At 44.2% G+C, this 12,494-nt stretch overlaps 1 protein-coding gene across 1 annotated transcript; it reads left to right on the forward strand.

Moving 5' to 3' along the window:
* The first annotated feature begins 1,641 nt into the window (after positions 1-1,641).
* Positions 1,642-12,329, forward strand: LOC306714782 (uncharacterized protein). The gene is made up of 5 exons (XM_079184913.1): positions 1,642-1,843; positions 3,820-4,359; positions 5,010-5,171; positions 5,664-5,871; positions 6,089-12,329. Exons 2-5 carry the CDS (start codon positions 4,215-4,217, stop codon positions 8,166-8,168), a joined length of 2,595 nt encoding a protein of 864 aa, XP_079041039.1. The 5' UTR covers positions 1,642-1,843; positions 3,820-4,214; the 3' UTR covers positions 8,169-12,329.
* Positions 12,330-12,494: the final 165 nt, after the last annotated feature.

Genomic DNA, 12,494 nt, shown 5'->3' on the forward strand with positions numbered 1-12,494 from the left:
TGTGCTACTGGGTTAGCCTTTTTGCTTTTGGGTTAGCTTTTGTGCTAACGTTACTGGGTTAGCCTTTGTGCTACTGGGTTAGCTCTCTCGTTCTCTGGCTCAGTAGGTGTGATGTCATCAATGAGTTGACTTAAGCTCCATTTGTTGTGTTTTCTTTCATTGTCTTGTTTGTTGTTTATGCAGCTAACAGAATTTTAAAAATGGCGACTAATCCCCCTAAATTACGTAACTCATGGAGGCTCTTGAGCTGAGAGACAAACAGGAGCTAAAGAAGGTTCTTAGTGTCCTCTCTGAGGACTAGGAAGGAGTCTCAGCCTCTTTAGGATGCTTCCTTGGATGGATGCGTCCTACCAAGGAAGCATCCTTCCCCTGGAGGAACAACAACAGCTCTGATCTCCAGCAGCTCCCTCTTGTTGCTAGGAGAGGCAGCCTCACGCAGCGCACTCTCTGATTGGCCCGCAGCCCGTCCCTTTGAGCCAATCAGAGGCCAGTGCGTCCGCCATGAGAATCCATAATCCTTCATCATCAATACTACGATTTATTATCAATACTACGATTTATTATCAATACTACGTCAATATGAACGTTGTTTACTTGGTGTGGATTCTTCCTCTCATCGATCTAATCATGATTTATATTTAATGTTTATATATTATAACATATTTAAATATAAATAGGTGTTATTAGTGTCACAGTGGAGCAGAAACACGTCGTTATAATATAAATAGAGACCAGATGTTTAGTTTGAGTCTCTTCTCTGCGGGAGACTCGCTGTTACCGGCTGGTGGCCGTTAATGGCGGAACTGTCGAGCTAGATTTAACGGAAACACGCGGAACTTCCGGTATGAATACAGTTCTCTTCTTCTTTACAAAGTAAAAGTTTACTAGAGCAGATATGAAAATAGAGTGAGGGAGGAATGTTTTTTTTGATAATATACTACAGTAAAAGTACTAATATCACACTGTAGAAATACTCTGTTACGATAACAGTACCTACTATTACCACACTGTAGAAATACTCCGTTACAGTAAAAGTACTATTACCACACTGTAGAAATACTCTGTTACAGTAAAAGTACTAATATCACACTGTAGAAATACTCTGTTACAGTAAAAGTACTATTACCACACTGTAGAAATACTCTGTTACAGTACAAGTACTAATACCACACTATTAAAATGCTAATATCACAAAGTAAAAATACTTTTGTACAGTAAAAGTATAAATACCACAGGGTACAAATACTAAGTGACAGTAAAAGTACTAATACTGTACAGTAAAAGTACTCTGTTGAAGTAAAAGTACTAATACCACACAGTTAAAACATTACGTTACAGTTAAAGTTCTACACCTTGTAAAACTACTGTAACAGTAAATCCACTAATGTATGTTGTTGTATTTTGTACATGAACAGAGAGTACTACAGCTCAATGTGTAGCACAGGATCAGGTCATTTCTCCGTGTATTTATAGTCTGTAATATGATATGTTTATGAGGACTGCTCTATATATACATGCAGGAAAATGAACAACTGGCATCTTTCAGCGGCTTTTATTCTGAAATCCACACAAGGCGAAGGGGCGGAAGCGCGTCGTCTCGCGGCGCGCGGGCTTGACGTGCCGCTGGCGCTGATGGCGGCGGGGCTCGCGGAGGGTCGCACCGAGGAGGGAGCGCGAGACAGAGAGAGAGAGAGAGAGAGACAGGAGAGAGAGAGACAGACAGGAGGCCCCGGCGGTACCGAGCGGAGACACACCGACACACTCAACGACCGACACACCGACGAAGGGTGAGGAGAGGCCCGCAGACTGACCCGAGGAGGACGGAGCGGTACGGGGGTGTTAGGTAGGTAGGGGGGGGGGGGGGGGATTACTACACACACACAGACACACACACACACACACACACACACACACACACACACACACACACACACACACACACACACACACAGTCATATATATATAAATACACAGGTTGAGTACTGAGAGTGAACGGATGTTGTTGTGATATTTACACTCGTGGCCTTTATGTATTATTGTATTATAGTGTGTGTGTGTGTGTGTGTGTGTGTGTGTGTGGGGGGGGGGTCACATTTCTATTTTTACTTTATTTTTACTGTAAATAAAATTTTTAATTCTCGTGTTTTTTACAGATTGTTCTGCTTTTTGTTTTGTTTTTGAGGCAGAGAATATTTATTTTTAATTAATATATTTAATTCTTTAATCTGGTGGCCTCGTGCCTTAAAGGGCCCCTGACCTTTATTTTAGTCTTGTCAATCATTTTTTTAAATATTGTGAGAATAAATATATATTTAAAGTCTAATTCATGAATACATTTAGTTTGATATTAAAGATTGAATATTTATACAATATTTGATTTGTTTTGAAATCAGTTTGTCTACTTTTCATTAAGTTGTGTTTTTATTTGTTTTTATATTGTGAAAACTCTATAATAATGTAATCTTTGTTGTGTCCACTCAGTGATATTTATTGATTTGATTGGCATGAGCTGTATTTAATATTCGTATTTATTTAATATCTTATTTTTTGTTATTTGATGCACGTATGAATCTTTTGTGCTTTTATTGTGTTAAACATGTGAATTTAATGCTTTCATTAGTGGTAGGATGATGATTTATGTTGTTTTTTATTGAATGGGGCAGATTTTAAGCTGTTAAACTGTTAAAATCTGATTTAATAACTCCGTCAGAAATAGTTCTGGTGTCATAACATATTTTTATAAGTAATATTTTCACTACGAGGGCCAAACTCAGAGCGTTCAGTGTGATATTTATGAGTTATTGAAGTATATTTGATTTCATTAGTTTCATTTTATTTCCGTCATTGTGACTTTAAATGTTGTTTTATTGTTTTTCACTCTCCGTGGTGCTGACGTGACGTCTGTTTGTCAGATTAATGAGTAAATCTGGAGATACTTCATATTATACTAATGTAATATCACATAAACATCACTGAGTTTATTTATTTAAAGTAATATGAGAAATTACTGCAGTATCTTCAGCGAATGAGTTACTAGACTACACAGACATTATAGTAATATAATATTATTGTAATATTATAGTAATATCATACAGGGCTTAAAATAATAAACTGGGAACAAGTAGGCCTGTTTTACAAAACAGCATATTTAAGTATTATTGGTTTATATTTAAATGTGTGTGTGCAGAAGCTCTTTTAATCAGGTACTCTATTTACTACCTACTCAGGTACTCTGTTCTCTACCTGCTCAGGTACTCTGTTCACTACCTGTTCAGGTACTCTGTTCACTACCTGTTGAGGTACTCTGTACACTACCTGCTCAGGTACTCTGTTCACTACCTGTTGAGGTACTCTGTACACTACCTGCTCAGGTACTCTGTTCACTACCTGTTCAGGTACTCTGTTCACTACCTGTTGAGGTACTCTGTACACTACCTGCTCAGGTACTCTGTTCACTACCTGTTGAGGTACTCTGTTCTCTACCTGCTCAGGTACTCTGTTCTCTACCTGCTCAGGTACTCTGTTCTCTACCTGCTCAGGTACTCTGTTCTCTACCTGTTGTGTTTTAAAGACAGTTGCTAGTTGACAAAATAAACAAAGAGGGATGTGACCCTCTTCTCTGAGGTGAGGGGCCTGGCAATGCATTATGGGACTGACGGTCCTCAGAAGTACAGCAATACAAACATGTGTGTGTGTGTGTATGAAGAGGCATCATTGTGTGGTTTTGTGGTTTGAGCTGCTTCACTGATGAATATCAAACAGGCCTGTGTGACGTCCTGTCTATCAATAAACTATTGTCTTCTCTCTCTCTCTCTCCAGTTCAGGACCTCCTATTGGCCGTCACCCTGTCTGGCTCCGCCCCCACCCCACTGTACTACTACAGCTGCAGTACTCGTAGTATTTGGTTGCAGTAACATTGAAACTGCCGATTTAGCTGCTGCTTCACTGAGAAATCAGAAGTATTCCACCTGCTAGATCAGCTTCATTTTGAAGCTCCTGGCCGTTAGCGGCTAACAGCTAGCACAGCAATTCCACTTCACACTCTTCAGAAAATATAAATTTATTTTGGAGAATAAATGACCTAAAAGGAAAATGTAGCTGCGCTTCGATCTGAGGTTTTTTTTTTGTTCGTGTTTTGCTAGCTAACAGCTAGTTAGCCGCTAGTGGAGAGCGGTGGCGCGGGGCTAGTTTTTGCGGATCAGAGCGGGGGCGCGATGGAGTACCACTCCGGTGGCAGCCTGCCCCTGCTGGGGAGACCGCGGTACTGCCCCGGGGCCAATGCTAACGGAGGCTACCTGTGTGAGACGGGACACTGCTGCGGAGAGACCGGCTGTTGCACCTACTACTACGAACTCTGGTGTAAGTTGGTTGCCCTGTACTACAAGCTGCAACGTTAGCATATAGCCTAGCATGGATCGATCCAGACTCCATTCAGAAAACGAGCATTTTAAAAGTTGTTTGTTTGTCGTTTTGAGGACAGACCGGACGAAGCGTGAATTTAGACTTTTTACTAAATCGGCAGAATTATGTTGTTATTTCGGCATCGTTTTTATCTGTTTAAGGCGATTAAATCACAGCAATCTGTGGTTTCTTTTGGTGCATACTGGTGTAGTAAACCAGCCAATGTGTGGTTTGCAAGAAGAGCTCTAGCTGGTTTACTACAGCTGTATGAACCCTAAACAAACATTATGCTGTGATTTTATTACAATAAACAGATCAAAATTATGCTGAAATAACTACATAATGATGCCGATTAGTAAAAAGTCTGAATTCATGTTTTGTTAGTTCTCTCCGCAAGACGACAAGTAAATAACTTTTAAAATGCTTGTTTTCTAAATGGAGTCTGGTTTGATCAGTGCTAGGCTATGCTAACAATGTAGCAGCTCCATCGACACTCAAAATAACGTCATCTAGGTGTAAATACATCGGCGTTGTTATTGTTTTCACCACATGGTTTGTATATTTATACACATAGTCTGGTCTCTGTACTGATGCGATGGTGTGTTCAGGGTTCTGGCTGCTCTGGACCGTCCTCATCCTCTTCAGCTGCTGCTGTGCGTACCGACACCGTCGAGCCAAACTGAGGGTTCAGCAGCAGCAGAGGCAGAGAGAGATCAGCCTGCTGGCTTATCATGGAGCCAATTCATACCCGTCCTCCATGCTGGACCTCAGTAAGACCTGTCTGTCTGTCTGTCTGTCTGTCTGTCTGTCTGTCTGTCTCTTTCAAATTTAATGTTTTTTACAGAATCTGTTTAAAGTAAACGGTTTATTTGTGGCAAGATTTTAAATGAGAACATGTAGAATAAAAATGTTTTTGATGAGGTATCACCAATTTAGGCTTCGTTTTGGCTGCTTTTTCTGCCTGAAGCATTTGTCACACACGATGTGTTCTAAGTCGGCCGATAACGACGGGTTTTACAGCTTCTGGCTACAATACATGGTGTAGTTTTGGCGATGGTTTAAAGAAAACATGCTTTTCGTTCCCGCCGGCGGGTTTTAAGGGTTCAGAGGGCTAATGAATCAAGTATTAACAATAGCAATTAAACGTTATGTCAATGTTGTGTTCCACTTGTTTCCACTGCCCCCAAGTGGCCAAAAAGAACAATTGCAGGTTTCAAAGTATCATCCAAACTCCTTCGCTCCCCCCTCTGCTGTCTTTTTAGGTTTCCTGGCGTCTCTGAAGCTGCCGTCCTACGAGGAGGTGGCGGCTCAACCCTCCACCCCTCCCCCGCCGTACAGCTCCGTGTTCACCACCCCGCGTTACCCGCAGCCCCCCCGCACCGCCGACCCCCACCTGCTCACGCAGCATCACGACCCGCTGCTGCACCGGCCGCTCAGCGACGGTCCCTCGTCCCTCAGCTCCGACAACAGGTAACAGCGCCGCCGCCGCTGCTACTGGGACTGCTGGTATCAATGCTAATGAAGGCACTACTGAGGCTACCACTACTACTGCTTCTACTTCTGCTAATACTATTCATTTGACTGCTGGCAGTGATACTGAGACTACTGGTGTTGCCACTATTACTACTTCTGCTACGACTATTTTACCCAAAACAACTGTAATTCCTTAAATGCGTCTCTCCTGTAGCTCCAGTTGTTCCTGTGACTCCTGCTGCCCCTCCTCTCCGTGTAGCTCCTCCCTATCGGCCCCCGTCACGTACGAGACCGACACGAGCCACGCCACCACGCCCAGCGAGGCCGCACCCCTCGCTTTTGACATCACCATGGAGACCATCACGGCCGCGGCGACCTGTCTGGAGGTGAACGAGACCCGGTTGGTCTCTGAGAGGTTGGTCGCCGCGGTGGCCATCGACATCGGCGATGAAGATGCCGCCGAAGCACAGGAAACCGACGCCACGGACTCATTGGTTCCCCACCGGGCCGTTACTGTTGCGGTTGTTACCGGGTCGGCCTCCCCGCAGCCACTGCTGTCTCCTGATTCAGAGGTGGCTCTTCCCGTTGTAACTACATCTCCCATAAAGCAACAGCTCGACCTAACACCGTGCACCCCAATAGTCAGCACCGGTAGCCCAGTTACTGTCCGTAGTCCAAGTGTTGTTGACTTATTACTCCCCTCAATCCAAACAATAAACATTGAGGGTACAGCCGAGGGCCCCGAAACTACCCCTGCCCCAAAAATCACCTTAATGTCCGCCCCCTCCACCCCAACAGCTAGCACTTCTGACAGCCCTACAGCCACCCAAACCCTCAAAACCCTCGATCTAACAAGAACGTTTGATACAGCCAATGTTCCAAGTAGTCCAAACTCAGTTCCAACCCCAGATGCTGGAAGGACTTTGGCCTTGATAACATGCTCAATCCCAGACCCAAATCCTAGTCTTGTGCCAATTCCGGCACCTTTAAACCTTACCCAAGCTCCAGCCCCAGTACCTACTAACGTTACCCACGTTCCAGAACCAGTACTTTCAAACCTTATCCAAGTTTCAGAACCAGTACCATCAAGCATTACCCAAATTCCAGCCCTAGTACCTAAAAACGTTACCCAAGCTCCAGAACCAGTACCCACAAATTCTAGCTCTCTTATGGACCCAATACTTATAAACCTTACCCAAGTTCCAGACCCAGTACCGTCCAACCTTATCCTAGTGCCAAACCTACAACCTAAAATCACCATCGTATCCGACTGTGAAACAAACCACATTCTAAACCCTGCACATTCAGACCTTACCCTTGCTACGAATGCGCCTACATTAGCCCATGGCCAGTTTCCAGAACTGTTACCTGGGTCAGATGTAGCGCTGGTTCCTCCAAGCCCAATGTCAGGCTTACTCTACCAGCCAGAGTCTGTTGCTGCTATTGTATCTGGTCTAGATCCAGCTGCAGTACCAGCTGGTTCGGGTCCTTCTGTGGTCCTGTCTCAATGGTCAGACTCAGACCTTATCAGTCCATCAGCATCAAATGTCCAGGCTGGTTTAAGTTCTGGTTCTGGATCTGCATCGTGCTCTAACGTTGGTTCTAGATCAGGTCCACTGTCTGCTCCTACCCCAGTGCTCACTTTCATGACACCCGCATCCTCTTCTTCCCTTTCCTCCTGCCCATCCATAACCATAGAGTCTGAATGTTCTCAGTCTCCCCTTGCATCCTCACCTCCTTCCCTTCCAGCCCCAGCTTTACTCCTTGACCCCCTCACCGCTCTGCACCAGCCCAACAAAGGTGGATCTTCCTCCGGCCACGCTTCCTCCCTCTCCCCCTCGCCTCGAGCCACCCAGTCCCCTCCGAAACAGACTCTCTTCTCCCCTTGCGTGGACGTCTTTGAACCGGGACCTCCCAGCTGGGAGGACGGGGAGGAGGAACCGGAGGAGGGCAATGACGACGACGAGGATGAGGACATGGGAGCCGACGAGAGCCAGTACAGACACCGGCGCCTTACCGGCGACTCTGGCATCGAGGTGTGCCGGTGTCGGGTGGAGCAGGAGGATGAGGAGGAAGAGGAGGAGGAAGAGGAGGAAAGGAAGGAGGATGGCAAGAGAGGAGGAGGTGGGGATAACAAAGGAGGTGGAGACACTGATCTCCATGACAGCGTGGACTGCCCCGCCAGAGGTCAGACCACCACGGGGGAAGGACTCAGACCGTGTAACTCCACCTCCACGTCGACGCCGACGCCCGAGGACGGCGGCAAAGTCGTCATCGTCATGGAGACTGTGTGACTGGCGGAAGCCGGGGGGCGGAATTAAAACCACTCGTCATCCCAGACACGGGACGAACAGGAAGTTAACGATAGGGGGTCGATCCGAGTTTTTTTTTCTAACCCGGGGGAGGTTTTGAACAGAGAAGATAGTGGAGTCACGTTACTGAATGTAGCATCTTCAGCATCCGTTTGTCAGACGCGGCGTAAAGTGTCGGACGTTAGGAAGAGATTCAACACGGGAGCGTTAGCTCGTTACAGCTGTGAGGTACTCAGATGTGGTTGGGAAGTATCTGCATGGAGAGGTAAATACTGCACTACAGAATGTCCGTCAACACTTTGGGAGAGTTAGGACAGACAGGAAAGGTCTTATTTGAGGTGCATTGTGGGACATGTGGGATCCAGTGTTTCGGGAGGTTGACCCATTCTAGGAACTAAAACCAGGGGCCTCTACTCAGCTTCAATTTTGACCATTATTGTTTAAATCTGTTAATCGCAAGTCCCCTAACTTGGAATAATACAAATATTTTTAGTTCTTCTTTCAACCTGCATTGTTTACATCCATCTTTACCAGCTAGACGTCTTTCGCAAGCACATTGCTACTTTTCTTGACCCGTTATCAGTAAATCATTTGTGAAATCAAGGTATGTTAAACTTTAAAGCAGGACTTGTAAGCTGTAGTTTAGCCACGGGATAGATTTGAATGATAACATTGAAATGCTAGCTTGCACCGGCTACTTTGTGGTGGCTACGGCTAGCTAGCTAACAAGCTGCCGTAGTTTCTTAGTGGACGTGATTAGCTCCCAATCAGAATAAGACAGTTTTTCACTCCTCACTTCCGATAAGACAAGATACAGACGCAGCTCGATGTCCACTAAGCTAATGTGGCGTTCAGGTCACGTGGGAGTTAGAGCTTCACATCTCAGTCAAAGTCGTAGTTGAAATCCAACTTTGCACTTTATAAAGTACCAGAAAGAGAAAATATTGATGCTTAAAGGGAATTAAACGCTAATTTATTGGATGTAATCCTGTTTGTCCAATTATAAAACAGTGTTGAGTTGTCCAATGACGTCATCATGGGAGTCTTTCTGTTAACGTCCGTCACCATCGGGTGCTTTGACACAAATTGTTTTTCTTTCTTGCGTCTTGTCTGCCACCACCAAGTAGAGGAGCGTAACTTTAAATAGTTGAACATTTAGCTCGTCTGGAGGGTGATGACGGAGGTTTTTGGAACCGTGCCGGGGACAAAGAGACTTGATGTGGGAGGATGATTCAGTCTGACTGACAGAAGGGACGAGACTGATTCACTCGTTAGAGGGGACGTTCTGATGAAGACGTTCGGTGGGTAGTTTTATAAGAAGGGACTCGATCCCACACGGAAGGTTTCAGGGTTTGGTTTTCTGTGCGTCAGCCTTTTCGGGGAAGAGAAAAAGCTTTTTGCATAAATAAGAATAAACAATGGCTACTTTTAGAGCGACAACAAAGCACCAAACAGCAGACGGGAACACGTCATCGTTGCCCGTCTTTGTCTCTTTCTCCGTATTTTGAGGTCAGACACAACGACGCTCAGTCTGAACTCTGAAATATTCCCTCTGCGTTCATAGACACGTCGTTCAGAACCCTCAATTCAAAATGGATTAAGTTCACATCGTCCTGCAACAATTCACCAAACAAGTCGAACTTTTTTAGGGCCTTGAAATGCATTTAGGATTTATTCTGAGACAAACGTAAAGGTAGAGTATATTTTGTCAATTATAGTGTTTTTTTCCAATCACCTTAGAGTCTGAGATGAGTGAAGAGCAATATTATTAATCAGAAGCGTTGATAGAAAAGCAATGTTTTGTCATTGTTGAGTAAAAAAACTGTTGTTTTAATTCAAAATATAACACACTGGCTTTTTTACGCACCTTTGGTGGATGAACATCTCTCTAAAAACCCTTCTGGACAAATTAGAAGTTTTCTTTGTCAACAACTTGCAGATGTGACATTTTTCAGCCAACAGCAGCAGAGTGATGATTGTAGAGGCTGAAACAACGAAACTCAGAGCTCGTCTCCACGTCCTGACAAAGTTTAACACACAGACATTTTGTTGTACTTTTATATGAAACGTTTTTTTTAATTAATTCCACCAAAACGCTTCGAAAATAGAAGCAATGTTAATTTTGCAACTAAGACTTTAGATCAAACGATTGATCGTAATTATTTTGCCTGCAAAGCTGAATTCTTAAATATTCAAAATCTTTTGTTTCGACTAAAAGGACAAAATGACTGAATATACCTCGATTGAATATAAAGTATAATCTGATGAAAAAGGACATTTGACACAAGACTAAAAGTAATGATGAACATTAAAAAGCTGCCAAAATTAACATTGCATCGACGTCAGTTGGAGCTTTTTCTTAAACCCGCTCCCACAAAGTGCACTTTGTTTTGTTTTTCTTTCTGTAAGCCGCGTTGTTAACGCGTTGTTAACGCGTTGTTAACGCGTTGTTAACGCGTTGTTCCTGAACTAGACGTTAGAGCGAGTTGGAAAGAAAGACACCAGACCGTTAACGTCCGACCGACACCGGATTGAACCAGAACTCGTCAGAACGTTTGTTTTAGAGTAAAGACGTGAGAGGGAAGTGTTCCCGATGTAGCTTCGGGTGAGACGAAGGTCTCGGTCTTCAATAACCCGGTCCGAGCTTCTCTACGACGAAGACTTTACCGCCCGTACGGATGCCCATGAGGGACAAATCTTGCCGTTAACCGTCTACAATGGCGGCAGCTGGATGTTTAAATCCTGACGTCTCGGTCGTCGGTTTGGAAAAAAACAACAACGCGCACAAGATTGGATTCATACGTGGATGGACGGTAAATGATCCGGTCTCTTGTTTTTTAAAACAAAAACCTTTTGTGGCTAAATTCACAGATGTAGGAATCTGCCTTTGAGCGGACGTGGACTTCAAGCAGATTCTCCGAGTGGCGTCTCGTGGTATTCGTCTCCGATCAGAAGGAGTTCGTAGAGACTCTGAAGGACTTCCTCGAGAACGCTCAGGGGTGATACCGAGCCGTTGATGTTGTGGTTGATGGTGTTCTTTCTTTTTGTTTTTTGTTTACCTGAACTAATAAGGTTATATATCTCCATGGTTACTGAGTGCCATTTCTACTTGACAACTGTTACTACTTAGCGTTAGATGGAGCTGGTGTGGACTTTCAACCAGAGTGACTGTTTGTCTCAAATCTGTCCCCGTCGTAGCTCAGGTTCCCAAAGAGGCTCGCAGCTCTGAGATCAGCCCCCCCCCCCCCCCCCCCCCCCCTACACGAGGCTGATGTCAGGGCCGGCCTAATGTTTGGAAACGCCGTCTTTATCTCTTATTTTGTTGGGCTGTTTTTTTAAAATCGCGTCGGTGGACGAAAACCTTAAAGAATTAGTCGTCTCTGGTAGAAGAGTTTCACACCGACTGGGTTCACGTTCACCGGTCAGATTTGGTTTTAACTAAAAAGTTGATCAACTTAAACCCAAAAGACTGAACAAATCAAGTCCAAACTACCTAGATTTGAATAGACCCAGTCTAACACACCCAGTCTGGTACAGACCTGGTCCAACCGACCTAGATTAGAATACTACTACCAACCGACCCAGACTGGAACAGAAGACCAGGTCCAACCGGAGCCGGTTCCTTTGAGGGTAAAATGCCCATTTTTAACTCTGAAACCCAACGCGAGACTAAGTGCTCCACCTTCAACCTTGAGATGAGAGAAAACTACCGGATTGACATGTGAACCCAGTCGAGGTTTTAGACAACTCTTATATCTCATTAACTGTTCTTATTTAACCGTTTTGGGCTCTTTCACTCGTCCCATGAGCAGATTTGGAAGCAGCTTCAGCCGTGGTGTTTGACAAAACTATTTAATTTACTAGAAACGTCCGTGTGCTCCTTCTATTTTTAGTCTAAAGAGCGTTTTTATCTCGTCATCTCTTCTCCGCTGTGCTTCCTGTTTGCATGAGGTTTCTGTCGGAGGAGCGGAAGAAAGCCGAGAAGAGACTTTAAAATCCCTTAATGTTACGATAATAACGACGCTAATTATTAGTAATACTAAATTAATAGTGTGTGTGTGTGTGTGTGTGTGTGTGGATGTGTGTGTGTGACCTAACTAAACCAGCCTGTTCTAAAAGTGTGTGACGATATACTGAATAAAAACTGTCAAATCTACCACCTGACTCCCTCCGTTCATCCACTGATAATGAAAACACCGTCACCACACTGGAGATATCGATATTTATTGATTAAGAATCATTTGGGTTACAAAAAAATCATTTTAAATGACGTTTAAAGCTCAGTTTAAACTTGGTTTCATTATATTC

The sequence above is a fragment of the Pholis gunnellus genome, assembly GCF_910591455.1.
Source record: "Pholis gunnellus genome assembly, chromosome: 23".
NCBI classification, from domain to species: domain Eukaryota; kingdom Metazoa; phylum Chordata; class Actinopteri; order Perciformes; family Pholidae; genus Pholis; species Pholis gunnellus.